Below are 17036 nucleotides of genomic sequence, written 5' to 3'. Positions count from 1 at the left end.
GAGAGCTTACAATCATGGTGTGGGTGGAGTTATATATTGTATACGGAGAGCTGCCAATCAGTGGTGTGGGCGGGGTTATACATTGTATGCGGAGAGGTGCCAATCAGTGGTGTAGGAGGGGTTATATATTGTACTCGGAGAGCTGCCAATCAGTGGTGTGGGTGGGGTTATATATTGTATATGGAGTGCTGCCAATCAGTGGTGTGGGAGGGGTTATATATTGTATGCGGAGAGCTGCCAATCAGTGGTGTGGGCAGGGTTATATATTGTATGCGAAGAGCTGCCAGTCAGTGGTGTGGGAGGAGTTATATATTGTACACGGAGAGCTGCCAATCAGTGGTGTGGGTGGGGTTATATATTGTATATGGAGAGCTGCCAATCAGTGGTGTGGGTGGGGTTATATATTTTACTGGGAGAGCTGCCAATCAGTGGTGTGGGTGGGGTTATATATTGTATATGGAGAGCTGCCAATCAGTGGTGTGGGAGGGGTTATATATTGTACGCGGAGAGCTGCCAATCAAAGGTTTGGGCAGGGTTATATATTGTACGCGGAGATCTGCAAATCAGTGGTGTGGGCGGGGTTATATATTGTACACAGAGAGCTGCTAATCAGTGGTGTGGGAGGGGTTATATATTGTACGCGGAGAGCTGCCAATCAGTGGTGTGGGAGGGGTTATATATTGTATGCGGAGAGCTGCCAATCAGTGGTGTGGGAGGGGTTATATATTGTACACAGACAGCTGCTAATGAGTGGTGTGGGTGGCGTTATATATTGTACACTGAGAGCTGTCAATCAGTGGTGTGGGAGGGGTTATATATTGTACACGGAGTGCTGCCAATCAGTGGTGTGGGAGGGGTTATATATTGTATGCCAAGAGCTGCCAATCAGTGGTGTGGGAGGGGTTATATATTGTATGCAAAGAGCTGCCAATCAGTGGTGTGGGAGGGGTTATATATTGTATGCGGAGAGCTGCCAATCAGTGGTGTGGGTGGGGTTATATATTGTACTCAGAGAGCTGCCAATCAGTGGTGTGGGTGGGTTTATATATTGTACGCGGAGAGCTGCCAATCAGTGGTGTGGGAGGGGTTATATATTGTATGCGGAGAGCTGCCTATCAGTGGTGTGGGAGGGGTTATATATTGTGTACGGAGAGCTGCCAATCAGTGGTGTGGGAGGGATTATATATTGTATGTGGAGAGCTGCCAATCATTCGAGTGGGCGGGGTTATGGGTTTATATATTGTGCTCTCAGAGCTGCCAATCAGTGGTGTTTGAGGGGTTATATATTGTACTCTGAGAGCTGCCAATCAGTGGTGTGGGAGGGGTTATATATTGTACTCTGAGAGCTGCCAATCAGTGGTGTGGGTGGGGTTATATATTGTACTCTGAGAGCTGCCAATCAGTGGTGTGGGTGGGGTTATATATTGTACTCTGAGAGCTGCCAATCGGTGGTGTGGAAGGGGTTATATATTGTATACGGAGAGCTGCCAATCATGGTGTGGGAGGAGTTATATATTGTACGCGGAGAGCTGCCAATCAGTGGTATGGGAGGGATTATATATTGTACACAGAGAGCTGCCAATCAGTGGTGTGGGAGGGGTTATATATTGTATGCGGAGAGCTGCCTATCAGTGGTGTGGGAGGGGTTATATATTGTGTACGGAGAGCTGCTAATCAGTGGTGTGGGAGGGGTTATATATTGTATGCGGAGAGCTGCCAATCAAAGGTTTGGGCAGGGTTATATATTGTACGCGGAGAGCTGCAAATCAGTGGTGTGGGCGGGGTTATATATTGTACACAGAGAGCTGCTAATCAGTGGTGTGGGAGGGGTTATATATTGTACGCGGAGAGCTGCCAATCAGTGGTGTGGGAGGGGTTATATATTGTATACGGAGAGCTGCTAATCAGTGGTGTGGGAGGGGTTATATATTGTATGCGGAGAGCTGCCAATCAGTGGTGTGGGAGGGGTTATATATTGTACACAGAGAGCTGCTAATCAGTGGTGTGGGTGGGGTTAAATATTGTCCACTGAGAGCTGTCAATCAGTGGTGTTGGCGGGGTTATATATTGTACACGGAGTGCTGCCAATCAGTGGTGTGGGAGGGGTTATATATTGTGTGCCAAGAGCTGCCAATCAGTGGTGTGGGAGGGGTTATATATTGTATGCAAAGAGCTGCCAATCAGTGGTGTGGGAGGGGTTATATATTGTATGCGGAGAGCTGCCAATCAGTGGTGTGGGAGGGGTTATATATTGTACTCAGAGAGCTGCCAATCAGTGGTGTGGGTGGGGTTATATATTGTTCGCGGAGAGCTGCCAATCAGTGGTGTTGGAGGGGTTATATATTGTATGCGGAGAGCTGCCTATCAGTGGTGTGGGAGGGGTTATATATTGTGTACGGAGAGCTGCCAATCAGTGGTGTGGGAGGGATTATATATTGTATGTGGAGAGCTGCCAATCATTCGAGTGGGCGGGGTTATGGGTTTATATATTGTGCTCTCAGAGCTGCCAATCAGTGGTGTGGGAAGGGTTATATATTGTACTTTGAGAGCTGCCAATCCGTGGTGTGGGTGGGGTTATATATTGAACTCTGAGAGCTGCCAATCAGTGGTGTGGGTGGGGTTATATATTGTACTCTGAGAGCTGCCAATCGGTGGTGTGGAAGGGGTTATATATTGTATACGGAGAGCTGCCAATCATGGTGTGGGAGGGGTTATATATTGTACGCGGAGAGCTGCCAATCAGTGGTATGGAAGGGGTTATATATTGTGTACAGAGAGCTGCCAATCAGTGGTGTGGGTGGGGTTATATATTGTACTCTGAGAGCTGCCAATCAGTGGTGTGGGTGGGGTTATATATTGTACTCTGAGAGCTGCCAATCGGTGGTGTGGAAGGGGTTATATATTGTACTCTGAGAGATGCCAATCGGTGGTGTGGGTGGGGTTATATATTGTACTCTGAGAGCTGCCAATCGGTGGTGTGGGTGGGGTTATATATTGTATACGGAGAGATGCCAATCATGGTGTGGGTGGGGTTATATATTGTTTGCGGAGAGCTGCCAATCAGCGGTGTGGGCGGGGTTATATATTGTACGCGGAGAGCTGCCAATCAGTGGTGTGGGAGGGGTTATAAGTTGTATGCGGAGAGTTGCCAATCAGTGGTGTGGAAGGGGTTATATATTGTACTCTGAGAGCTGCCAATCAGTGGTGTGGGCAGGGTTATATATTGTACTCTGAGAGCTGCCAATCAGTGGTGTGGGAGGGGTTATATATTGTACACGGAGAGCTGCCAATCAGTGGTGTGGGAGGGGTTATATATTGTACACGGAGAGCTGCCAATCAGTGGTGTGGGAGGGGTTATATATTGTATACGGAGAGCTGCCAATCAGTGGTGTGGGAGGGGTTATATATTTTATACGGAGAGCTGCCAATCATGGTGTGGGAGGGATTATATATTGTACGCGGAGAACTGCCAATCAGCAGTGTGGGAGGGGTTATATATTGTATACGGAGAGATGCCAATCATGGTGTGGGTGGGGTTATATATTGTTTGCGGAGAGCTGCCAATCAGCGGTGTGGGCGGGGTTATATATTGTACGCGGAGAGCTGCCAATCAGTGGTGTGGGAGGGGTTATAAGTTGTATGCGGAGAGTTGCCAATCAGTGGTGTGGGAGGGGTTATATAGTGTATGTGGAGAGCTGCCAATCAGTGGAGTGGGCGGGGTTATGGGGTTATATATTGTGCTCTCAGAGCTGCCAATCAGTGGTGTGGGAGGGGTTATATATTGTACTCTGAGAGTTGCCAATCAGTGGTGTTGGAGGGGTTATATATTGTACGCGGAGAACTGCCAATCAGTGGTGTGGGAGGGGTTATATATTGTACACGGAGAGCTGCCAATCAGTGGTGTGGAAGGGGTTATATATTGTATACGGAGAGCTTACAATCATGGTGTGGGAGGGGTTATATATTGTGTGTGGAGAGCTGCCAATCAGTGGTGTGGGAGGGTGTATATATTGTACACGGAGAGCTGCCAATCAGTGGTGTGGGAGGGGTTATATATTGTATACGGAGAGCTTACAATCATGGTGTGGGTGGAGTTATATATTGTATACAGAGAGCTGCCAATCAGTGGTGTGGGAAGGGTTATATATTGTATACGGAGAGATGCCAATCAGTGGTGTGGGAAGGGTTATACATTGAATACGGAGAGATGCCAATCAGTGGTGTGGGAAGGGTTATATATTGTATACGGAGAGGTGCCAATCAGTGGTGTGGGTGGGGTTATATATTGTACGCAGAGAGCTGCCAATCAGTGGTGTGGGTGGGGTTATATATTGTATACGGAGAGATGCCCATCAGTGGTGTGGGAGGGGTTATATATTGTATGCGGAGAGCTGCCAATCAGTGGTGTGGGAAGGGTTATATATTGTATACGGAGAGATGCCAATCAGTGGTGTGGGTGGGGTTATATATTGTACGCAGAGAGCTGCCAATCAGTGGTGTGGGTGGGGTTATATATTGTATACGGAGAGATGCCAATCAGTGGTGTGGGAAGGGTTATATATTGTATACGGAGAGATGCCAATCAGTGGTGTGGGTGGGGTTAAATATTGTATACGGAGAGCTGCCAATCAGTGGTGTGGGAAGGGTTATATATTGTATACGGAGAGCTGCCAATCAGTGGTGTGGGAGGGGTTATATATTGTATACGGAGAGATGCCAATCAGTGGTGTGGGAAGGGTTATATATTGTATACGGAGAGATGCCAATCAGTGGTGTGGGAGGGGTTATATATTGTATAAAGAGAGGTGCCAATCAGTGGTGTGGGTGGGGTTATATATTGTACGCAGAGAGCTGCCAATCAGTGGTGTGGGTGGGGTTATATATTGTATACGGAGAGATGCCCATCAGTGGTGTGGGAGGGGTTATATATTGTATGCGGAGAGCTGCCAATCAGTGGTGTGGGAAGGGTTATATATTGTATATGGAGAGATGCCAATCAGTGGTGTGGGTGGGGTTATATATTGTACGCAGAGAGCTGCCAATCAGTGGTGTGGGTGGGGTTATATATTGTATACGGAGAGATGCCAATCAGTGGTGTGGGAAGGGTTATATATTGTATACGGAGAGATGCCAATCAGTGGTGTGGGTGGGGTTAAATATTGTATACGGAGAGCTGCCAATCAGTGGTGTGGGAAGGGTTATATATTGTATACGGAGAGCTGCCAATCAGTGGTGTGGGAGGGGTTATATATTGTATACGGAGAGATGCCAATCAGTGGTGTGGGAAGGGTTATATATCGTACACAGAGAGCTGTCAATCAGTGATGTGGGCAGGGTTATATATTGTATACGGAGAGATGCCAATCAGTGGTGTGGGAAGGGTTATATAACGTACACAGATAGCTGCCAATCAGTGGTGTGGAAAGGGTTATATATTGTATACGGAGAGCTGCCAATCAGTTGTGTGGGAAGGGTTATATATTGTATACGGAGAGCTGCCAATCAGTGGTGTGGGAGGGGTTATATATTGTATACGGAGAGCTGCTAATCAGTGGTGTGGGAGGGGTTATACATTGTATGCGGAGAGCTGCCAATCAGTGGTGTGGGCGGGGTTATACATTGTATGCGGAGAGCTGCCAATCAGTGGTGTAGGAGGGGTTATATATTGTACTCGGAGAGCTGCCAATCAGTGGTGTGGGTAGGGTTATATATTGTATATGGAGTGCTGCCAATCAGTGGTGTGGGAGGGGTTATATATTGTATGCGGAGAGCTGCCAATCAGTGGTGTGGGCAGGGTTATATATTGTATGCGAAGAGCTGCCAATCAGTGGTGTGGGAGGGGTTATATATTGTACAACGGAGAGCTGCCAATCAGTGGTGTGGGTGGGGTTATATATTGTATATGGAGAGCTGCCAATCAGTGGTGTGGGTGGGGTTATATATTTTACTGGGAGAGCTGCCAATCAGTGGTGTGGGTGGGGTTATATATTGTATATGGAGAGCTGCCAATCAGTGGTGTGGGAGGGGTTATATATTGTACGCGGAGAGCTGCCAATCAAAGGTTTGGGCAGGGTTATATATTGTACGCAGAGAGCTGCAAATTAGTGGTCTGGGCGGGGTTATATATTGTACACAGAGAGCTGCTAATCAGTGGTGTGGGAGGGGTTATATATTATACTCGGAGAGCTGCCAATCAGTGGTGTGGGAGGGGTTATATATTGTATACGGAGAGCTGCTAATCAGTGGTGTGGGAGGGGTTATATATTGTATGCAGAGAGCTGCCAATCAGTGGTGTGGGAGGGGTTATATATTGTACACAGAGAGCTGCTAATCAGTGGTGTGGGTGGCGTTATATATTGTACACTGAGAGCTGTCAATCAGTGGTGTGGGAGGGGTTATATATTGTACACGGAGTACTGCCAATCAGTGGTGTGGGAGGGGTTATATATTGTATGCCAAGAGCTGCCAATCAGTGGTGTGGGAGGGGTTATATATTGTACACAGAGAGCTGCTAATCAGTGGTGTGGGTGGGGTTATATATTGTCCACTGAGAGCTGTCAATCAGTGGTGTGGGCGGGGTTATATATTGTACACGGAGTGCTGCCAATCAGTGGTGTGGGAGGGGTTATATATTGTATGCCAAGAGCTGCCAATCAGTGGTGTGGGAGGGGTTATATATTGTATGCAAAGAGCTGCCAATCAGTGGTGTGGGAGGGGTTATATATTGTATGCGGAGAGCTGCCAATCAGTGGTGTGGGAGGGTTTATATATTGTACTCAGAGAGCTGCCAATCAGTGGTGTGGGTGGGGTTATATATTGTACGCGGAGAGCTGCCAATCATGGTGTGGGAGGGGTTATAAATTGTATGCGGAGAGCTGCCTATCAGTGGTGTGGGAGGGGTTATATATTGTGTACGGAGAGCTGCCAATCAGTGGTGTGGGAGGGATTATATATTGTATGTGGAGAGCTGCCAATCATTCGAGTGGGCGGGGTTATGGGTTTAAATATTGTGCTCTCAGAGCTGCCAATCAGTGGTGTTTGAGGGGTTATATATTGTACTCTGAGAGCTGCCAATCAGTGGTGTGGGAGGGGTTATATATTGTACTCTGAGAGCTGCCAATCAGTGGTGTGGGTGGGGTTATATATTGTACTCTGAGAGCTGCCAATCAGTGGTGTGGGTGGGGTTATATATTTTACTCTGAGAGCTGCCAATCGGTGGTGTGGAAGGGGTTATATATTGTATACGGAGAGCTGCCAATCATGGTGTGGGAGGAGTTATATATTGTACGTGGAGAGCTGCCAATCAGTGGTATGGGAGGGATTATATATTGTACACAGAGAGCTGCCAATCAGTGGTGTGGGAGGGGTTATATATTGTATGCGGAGAGCTGCCTATCAGTGGTGTGGGAGGGGTTATATATTGTGTACGGAGAGCTGCTAATCAGTGGTGTGGGAGGGGTTATATATTGTATGCGGAGAGCTGCCAATCAAAGGTTTGGGCAGGGTTATATATTGTACGCGGAGAGCTGCAAATCAGTGGTGTGGGCGGGGTTATATATTGTACACAGAGAGCTGCTAATCAGTGGTGTGGGAGGGGTTATATATTGTACGCGGAGAGCTGCCAATCAGTGGTGTGGGAGGGGTTATATATTGTATACGGAGAGCTGCTAATCAGTGGTGTGGGAGGGGTTATATATTGTATGCGGAGAGCTGCCAATCAGTGGTGTGGGAGGGGTTATATATTGTACACAGAGAGCTGCTAATCAGTGGTGTGGGTGGGGTTAAATATTGTCCACTGAGAGCTGTCAATCAGTGGTGTTGGCGGGGTTATATATTGTACACGGAGTGCTGCCAATCAGTGGTGTGGGAGGGGTTATATATTGTATGCCAAGAGCTGCCAATCAGTGGTGTGGGAGGGGTTATATATTGTATGCAAAGAGCTGCCAATCAGTGGTGTGGGAGGGGTTATATATTGTATGCGGAGAGCTGCCAATCAGTGGTGTGGGAGGGGTTATATATTGTACTCAGAGAGCTGCCAATCAGTGGTGTGGGTGGGGTTATATATTGTACGCGGAGAGCTGCCAATCAGTGGTGTGGGAGGGGTTATATATTGTATGCGGAGAGCTGCCTATCAGTGGTGTGGGAGGGGTTATATATTGTGTACGGAGAGCTGCCAATCAGTGGTGTGGGAGGGATTATATATTGTATGTGGAGAGCTGCCAATCATTCGAGTGGGCGGGGTTATGGGTTTATATATTGTGCTCTCAGAGCTGCCAATCAGTGGTGTTTGAGGGGTTATATATTGTACTCTGAGAGCTGCCAATCAGTGGTGTGGGAGGGGTTATATATTGTACTCTGAGAGCTGCCAATCAGTGGTGTGGGTGGGGTTATATATTGAACTCTGAGAGCTGCCAATCAGTGGTGTGGGTGGGGTTATATATTGTACTCTGAGAGCTGCCAATCGGTGGTGTGGAAGGGGTTATATATTGTATACGGAGAGCTGCCAATCATGGTGTGGGAGGGGTTATATATTGTACGCGGAGAGCTGCCAATCAGTGGTATGGGAGGGGTTATATATTGTATACAGAGAGCTGCCAATCAGTGGTGTGGGTGGGGTTATATATTGTACTCTGAGAGCTGCCAATCAGTGGTGTGGGTGGGGTTATATATTGTACTCTGAGAGCTGCCAATCGGTGGTGTGGAAGGGGTTATATATTGTACTCTGAGAGCTGCCAATCGGTGGTGTGGGTGGGGTTATATATTGTACTCTGAGAGCTGCCAATCGGTGGTGTGGGTGGGGTTATATATTGTATACGGAGAGATGCCAATCATGGTGTGGGTGGGGTTATATATTGTTTGCGGAGAGCTGCCAATCAGCGGTGTGGGCGGGGTTATATATTGTACGCGGAGAGCTGCAAATCAGTGGTGTGGGAGGGGTTATAAGTTGTATGCGGAGAGTTGCCAATCAGTGGTGTGGAAGGGGTTATATATTGTACCCTGAGAGCTGTCAATCAGTGGTGTGGGAGGGGTTATATATTGTACACGGAGAGCTGCCAATCAGTGGTGTGGGAGGGGTTATATATTGTACACGGAGAGCTGCCAATCAGTGGTGTGGGAGGGGTTATATATTGTATACGGAGAGCTGCCAATCAGTGGTGTGGGAGGGGTTATATATTGTATACGGAGAGCTGCCAATCATGGTGTGGGAGGGATTATATATTGTACGCGGAGAACTGCCAATCAGCGGTGTGGGAGGGGTTATATATTGTATACGGAGAGATGCCAATCATGGTGTGGGTGGGGTTATATATTGTTTGCGGAGAGCTGCCAATCAGCGGTGTGGGCGGGGTTATATATTGTACGCGGAGAGCTGCCAATCAGTGGTGTGGGAGGGGTTATAAGTTGTATGCGGAGAGTTGCCAATCAGTGGTGTGGGAGGGGTTATATATTGTATGTGGAGAGTTGCCAATCAGTGGTGTGGGAGGGGTTATATATTGTATACGGAGAGCTGCTAATCAGTGGTGTGGGAGGGGTTATATATTGTATACGGAGAGCTGCTAATCAGTGGTGTGGGAGGGTTTATATAGTGTATGTGGAGAGCTGCCAATCAGTGGAGTGGGCGGGGTTATGGGGTTATATATTGTGCTCTCAGAGCTGCCAATCAGTGGTTTGGGAGGGGTTATATATTGTACTCTGAGAGTTGCCAATCAGTGGTGTGGGAGGGGTTATATATTGTACGCGGAGAACTGCCAATCAGTGGTGTGGGAGGGGTTATATATTGTACACGGAGAGCTGCCAATCAGTGGTGTGGGAGGGTGTATATATTGTACACGGAGAGCTGCCAATCAGTGGTGTGGGAGGGGTTATATATTGTATACAGAGAGCTTACAATCATGGTGTGGGTGGAGTTATATATTGTATACAGAGAGCTGCCAATCAGTGGTGTGGGAAGGGTTATATATTGTATACGGAGAGCTGCCAATCAGTGGTGTGGGAAGGGTTATATATTGTATACGGAGAGGTGCCAATCAGTGGTGTGGGAGGGGTTATATATTGTACGCAGAGAGCTGCCAATCAGTGGTGTGGGAAGGGTTATATATTGTATACGGAGAGATGCCAATCAGTGGTGTGGGTGGGGTTAAATATTGTACGCAGAGAGCTGCCAATCAGTGGTGTGGGTGGGGTTATATATTGTATACGGAGAGATGCCAATCAGTGGTGTGGGTGGGGTTATATATTGTATACGGAGAGATGCCAATCAGTGGTGTGGGAAGGGTTATATATTGTATACGGAGAGATGCCAATCAGTGGTGTGGGAAGGGTTATATATTGTATACGGAGAGCTGCCAATCAGTGGTGTGGGAGGGGTTATATATTGTATACGGAGAGATGCCAATCAGTGGTGTGGGAAGGGTTATATATCGTACACAGAGAGCTGTCAATCAGTGATGTGGGCAGGGTTATATATTGTATACGGAGAGATGCCAATCAGTGGTGTGGGAAGGGTTATATAACATACACAGAGAGCTGCCAATCAGTGGTGTGGAAGGGGTTATATATTGTATACGGAGAGCTGCCAATCAGTGGTGTGGGAAGGGTTATATATTGTATACGGAGAGCTGCCAATCAGTGGTGTGGGAGGGGTTATATATTGTATACGGAGAGCTGCTAATCAGTGGTGTGGGAGGGGTTATATATTGTATACGGAGAGATGCCAATCAGTGGTGTAGGAGGGGTTATATATTGTATACGGAGAGATGCCAATCAGTGGTGTGGGAGGGGTTATATATCGTACACAGAGAGCTGCCAATCAGTGGTGTAGGAGGGGTTATATATTGTATACGGAGAGCTGCCAATCAGTGGTGTGGGTGGGGTTATATATGGTGCACGGAGAGCTGCCAATCAGTGGTGCGGGTGGGGTTATATATTGTATACGGAGAGCTGCCAATCAGTGGTGTGGGAAGGGTTATATATTGTATACGGAGAGCTGCAAATCAGTGGTGTGGGTGGGGTTGTATATTGTATGCAAAGAGCTGCCAATCAGTGGTGTGGGCGGGGTTATATATTGTATGCGGAGAGCTGCCAATCAGTGGTGTGGGCGGGGTTATACAGAGCTCAGCATTCAGAGATCTGCTAGATCTGCAGCAGAGAAAACAGTGATTATATCAAAGTTTCAAAGTAGCAGCATGCAGACTAGCAAGTGACATATTGCTGGAATCAGGGTCTCTGCCCCTACATCATGCTGCTTTCAGATTACATTGCACAAACCTGGTGTCAGATTCCCTTTAAATAGACGAAGTGTGTGAGAAGTAGAACACTGGCTCAGTGGTTAACACTGCAGCTTTGAAACTCTGGGATCCCAGTTTCCTCCCACACTCCAAAGACATACAGATACGAATTTTAGATAGTGCGCCCCATCGGGGACAGTGATGACACTGCAGAATATGATGGCGCTACGTACGTAAAATAAAAGACCTGGACTAGTTGTGGAAATGGGGATGTGTGAAATGCCCGAGATACAATATCCACCTGGGAAGGCTTGAAATTGGCAAGAATGACTTATATTGTATTTTTGTTTCATCTATTGGTGCATCTTACATCTTAGAAATGTTCACATTTTCATAATTTTTGGACTAATATTAAAAGATAAATATTATAAATGGGCTTTAAAAAAGATTATTTTGTACAATATGCAGTAAGTGCGCCTTTCCGAACCTCCAAAATGTCAGGAGGCAATGAGCATTGAGCGTTGACAAAGATTTTAGCATATTTGCCATACACCAGGCCAGTAACTAAGTCAAAGAAGCTGCCTGCAATGAATCTGATGCCCGGCGCGCGCCGGGGCCTGGCCCATGCTGTCAAAAGTATTTCAATTGTGCGTTTCCTTTGCTTTGTCTGTCCGCAGGTGGTTGGCGTACATATTGCTGCTTCTCTTGGATCTGATTATCTGTCTGTTCACCTTATTGGGCCTGGCCAAGCAGATCAAGTGGCTGGTGATTGTGTGAGTATGCCCCCTTGTGGTCAGTGTTTGCAATGCAGCCAGAAATAAATGCAATCTGGGTGTAAGCAGAAATGATTTCTAAACGCTGTCGCTCCTAACGAAGAAGATATATATATATTGTTATATGTAGGCAAGATAAAAGCTTTATTGAGGGTCTCGTTTCCCCCTAATCTCTACCATGATATCAAATGGGTTATGTCGCACATGATATATTGTGTATATCAAAATGTTCTTTGAGCTAGACTTTAATTTTCACGGGGTTGTATAGTCGACTACATTCTGTCCAGTAGAAGAGATTTTAGGGCAGAAACTTTCTAAAAAAAATTTTAAAACTCTTGAAAAACTTTTTCAATTCATTTTTATGGGAAATCTATTTTGCTGTTCGTAGGTTTTTAAAAAACTGAGTTTTTGAGGAGCACAAATCGAGCATAAACTCTCCAAATCCTCCTAAAGAACTCAAAACCATTCAAAACCTTGGAATTTTTGCTCATAAAAATTCATCAAAAATACTCAATTTGCACATACCCTTATGCGGGGGAAAAATAGAGCATGTCACTTCTTTCAAACAGAAAGAAAAAGAAAGTTCTCTAAACTAGGCAGCGTCCAATCAAAAGAGTAGAGAAAAACTTTTCGGAAAAAAAAACTCTTCAAAATGGGTTCAGGACAAAAAAAATTCCCACAAAAATTTCCCAAAAATTGAGCATTTCCTGTAAAGGTTTTTGCTTGAAAACTGGGTTTTTTTAACCCCTGAAAAAAAAAACTCTGTGAACATACCTTGAAGGTATCCAAACAGTGAAAGAAAGTGGAAGTATAGATGTACATTGAGGGTAGGTGCCCATGCCATCTTTAAGACGCCGATGTGCCACCCAAGGTTTTCCTAGTTGAAGCCATTAAAGCTACAAGCATAAAAAGAGAGGAACTTAGTTTACAGTTTTGATCAAAATTGCATAAGCCCAATTGCATCAGGTGAACTCAACTCAGATGGGATTTCAGTAGCATCTAAACAGTTAACGGGGTGGTAAACTAAATGGACAACCCCTTGTAAATACCTGTTAACCCCAGTAAAGTAATAACACCTATACTCACTGCCACTGCTGGCTCTGTTTCAGCCGTGTCAGCACTGGCACTCCCAGGGCTTGCATGACATTATGTCACATGATCCCTGTGGCCAATAAGTGATGGCTTCTCTCTCGTCTCCTTCAGACAAATCAAGGCATCTGGAGTAACTGATGGAGCAGCAGCAGCTCTGACTTACTTTGGATGTAAATTATGTCCATAGGAGAGGAGAGTGAAGCCAGCACTGATTGGTCACAGGGATCACATGACATAACGTCATGTGAGCCCTGGGAGAGCAAGTGTCAACACCACTGGAATGGCGCCGGCACCGGAGGTGAGTATAAGTGTTATTTTTTTTACTGGAGGTGAACATAGGGATTCCGAAGGAGTAGTCTGAGTAGAGGACAACCCCTTTAATTGCAGCAATCGGAGCAAACTCTGGACGTTGCTATTAGAGACAAATGTTGGCTGGGCAACAAAGGCACATTTGCCACATGCTCAGCCCTCTGCAAAGTAGACCCCAGCGTAGATATATATTTTTGTACTTTTGTGTGAAGGGGTTAACTAGCATTTTTTGGGGGAAGAGCTATCTGAGATAATAAGATAGGAGCTGACCGGATATTAATTAGCATGTGTATTATTTAACAGTACCTCTGGTGAGGTATAGTAGCTCTCATATACACCTTTTGTAAGAGTTTTATTATAGTGGGTGCATGTGTTGGAGTTATGTCTAGCTCAAGGTACCTGGGGGCACAAAGAGTCTGAGCCACTCTAGAAGACAAATACTACAAAACACCCATGAAGGCTTTTTTGAAGATTTTGTTTTGGGGCCCACAAGCTTCAAGTTGTGCCTAGTAAACAGTGATATTGTGACGCTAGTCACAACTCACGGACACACCGCGAGGCAGAGAAGTCAGACATTCCGGGGTCACTACCAAGAGAGCACGTAGATCACCAAGGGAAAAGATAAAGGTGTAAGTCAGGTTACGGTCCAAGGGTCAAAATGCCAGGAGATAGCAGATATAAGCAAAAGGACAAGACAAAGGGATAGTCAAAACACGGTGCAAAGGGTCAGGCAGCAAAAGATCAAAACTCTAATCTATAGAATCAGGCAAACACTGACGAGGAATCACAAACTACTTCTGGCAGTGATCAAAGGCAGAAGCTCAGTTAAATAGCTTGAGCAATCTCCAGAACACAGAACACCTGGAGAAAGTCCCGCACCTCCCAGACAATCAAAGATTGAATTGCCTAGCAGTCAATCAAAACAATGACAACTAATCATGACCAAGTTTCCATAGGACAGCATAACAATCACTGAATGAGCAAAGGAATCATGCCAGATATCATATATCTCTATTTTAAATATGCGCCTATGTGGACAAGACAAAAAACTTGGGGATGAATACGATTCTGCTTTACACTTACATCATAATAAGAATATAAATTAGGAAGAAGGAAGCCTGTTTTACCCATTACAAAATCAATGGCACAGTCATTCAGTCAGAGAGAATGCTTGATTGGAAAACGGGGAATGGGGTCTTGCTAAAAATCTATTTTCTTTAGAACAAAATGATCCTTTTAAAAAAAAAGTAGAATTTACCTGATTTGGTGACAACTTGTGAGTCTTATGTAATGTCCTCATCATTTGAGCCCTGGTTCTTCTGCTTTGGAGGAGCCAGAGACATCATTGCTACTTCCACAGTTATAGGAAAGCATTGAGCGGCCGGGAATCTCTGTGTTCAGGATATGATGATCTATAGATTCATTACCAGGGTCATAGATTATGGGGACGTGATCGATAAATACAAGGACTCTGAGACATCCCAAGTAATTAATAATCCACATGGATTCAAAACGCCAAAACTCCAAATGCCAGAAGCTCGTTTTCATCCTCACGTCTCGTGTCGTCAAACACTTATGTATTTGTTGGAAATCTCTTGACCATAACCTAAGTTAATCCCTTTGTAGGCTCTATTTTTCAAGATTTTGTATCATCAATGTTGGGATCTTCTTCCATTGAGCCACAAGAGCATTGGTGATGTTAGACTTTGGCCAATGGTCCGACAAGTTATTTTTTGGGGTGTTCAAGATGCGGTTCTGAAACTTGTGGTTGATTGACTTAAATGAGGATGGGTCGGTCGGCCACGGGTTTCAGAGCCGCATCTTGAATATTTTAAAGAATACTGAAGTTCAAGGTCGGTCGTTTTTGACCGAAGACAACAGCAGGGTTGGCATCTAGTCTATAAGGAACAGTACTTAGCTATTACTGTTGATGTTGACAGATTCACTTTCCTCTAAGGATGTTATGTGTTTTCCCAGAAACCTTTTGTCTTTTGATGTATATTCATTGTCTACATTGACACAAAGTATTTTTCGTACCATTTAACAAAGACATATTGTGTTCTGAGGACGCGCACATAGAGTCTCGATGTTGCCATTGTTACCAGCAGAACTTTATGGGAAAAAGAATATTGTTTTCTTTTATTTTTTTCAAAAAGTTTTTTTTTACCAATGAAATATTGTCCAGACTATGCATTTGTCGGGGTCGTCACGACAATACCCTTCATCCACCAGTCATTCCAAATCATATTAAGAGCATGTTGGTACCGGATAAGAATGAGTCAGACACAATGCTGGTTCAAACTCATTGCATACTCGTGTGTAACGTCACAGCAACGACTGACCTTTATTTCCTGATACACAACATTACATGATCTATTGGGGGAAGGTGTGCAGAGGGCGGGGTTAGGCGGGGTTTAAGCAACGTATCTAGTATTCAGTCCTTCTGGTTGGCTCTGACATCATCTGATGAATCTTCCTTTGTCCACATCTTGTCCACATCGCTTTAAGTATCATTTCTGGGCAGCACGGTGGCACAGTGGTTAGCACTGCAGCCTTGCAGCGCTGGGGTCCTGGGTTCTAATCCCACCCAGGACAACATCTGCAAAGAGTTTGTATGTTCTCTCCGTGTTTGCGTGGGTTTCCTCCGGGCACACCGGTTTCCTCCCACATTTCAAAGACATACTGATAGGAATTCTAGATTGTGAGCTCAATCGGGGACAGTGATGATAATGTGTGCAAAACTGTAAAGCGCTGCGGAATATGTTAGCGCTATATAAAAAATAAAGATTATTTCCAGAGAAATGATACTTGTCCTTCTGGAATGTGTAACTTGCTTCTTCAGCAGGGCGACTCTGGGGCAAAGGTGAATACTGGCAGCCATCTTAAATACAGTTAACCCTCCGTCACATACAATATTCGGACTAACGAGTTCACATACAATGTGCCTGTCAGGCGCCTGCTGGAAAAATACCTATAATACCTAATGTTTGCAATTTCAGTGCTCTAAAAGTGATCAGTGACCTTCATAGGGATGTAATAAAAGAGACTACACATAATCAGTTGCAAAAAAAACCCATTTACTTAACATAAAACTAATAACTATGAAATACAAACTTTTCAAAACTCCCGCCAAATAGTCCCCAGTTCGACTCTCTCAAAAAAATGTACAAAGAAAATTTTTGAACACAAACTTAATTTTAAGGTACCTTAAGTACTATTAAAAACATATTCAATCAGAAGTAGATGCTGAGGTTTCCCCAGAAAAGTCACACTTGCAGAGCAAATAGCAAGAGTTACACACCATTTTTGCATGTGTCAGGCAAATTGCTTTATGACATTTGAGACATTCATAATTTGAAAGCCTTCTGGTTCCGCTTTCCGTTTGGCAAGTGGTGCATCTCCTTCTTTTGTGAGGTGGTGCAGATGGTGACTTTTCACCATCATCTTCTGGGCGGAACCTTTTGAGCTGAACTTGAAGGCGAGAGGGGATACCGATTGTTTTCACGCTTCTCCTCCGTAGCTCTCCAAGTACTAGTTCATGGGCCAATTTTTTCAGATACAATCGTCTACGGAGTGGTTTTCAAGATAAATTACTTGTGAATTTATACCACCCAAATTCAACATAGCAAAAAAT

At 45.2% G+C, this 17036-nt stretch overlaps 1 protein-coding gene across 2 annotated transcripts in view; it reads left to right on the top strand.

Moving 5' to 3' along the window:
- The window catches only part of TTYH1 (tweety family member 1), a 208369-nt gene that overhangs the window by 143067 nt on the left and 48266 nt on the right, over positions 1-17036 (top strand). For both annotated transcript variants that reach the window (XM_069742468.1, XM_069742469.1), the window contains exon 5: positions 11906-12001. In XM_069742468.1, coding sequence (XP_069598569.1) covers positions 11906-12001 — 96 coding nt within the window. The remainder of the gene's footprint in view (positions 1-11905; positions 12002-17036) is intronic.

The sequence above is a fragment of the Ranitomeya imitator genome, chromosome 10 (genome assembly GCF_032444005.1).
Source record: "Ranitomeya imitator isolate aRanImi1 chromosome 10, aRanImi1.pri, whole genome shotgun sequence".
In the NCBI taxonomy this organism is placed as follows: domain Eukaryota; kingdom Metazoa; phylum Chordata; class Amphibia; order Anura; family Dendrobatidae; genus Ranitomeya; species Ranitomeya imitator.
This window is presented reverse-complemented; position numbering and strand designations above follow the sequence as displayed.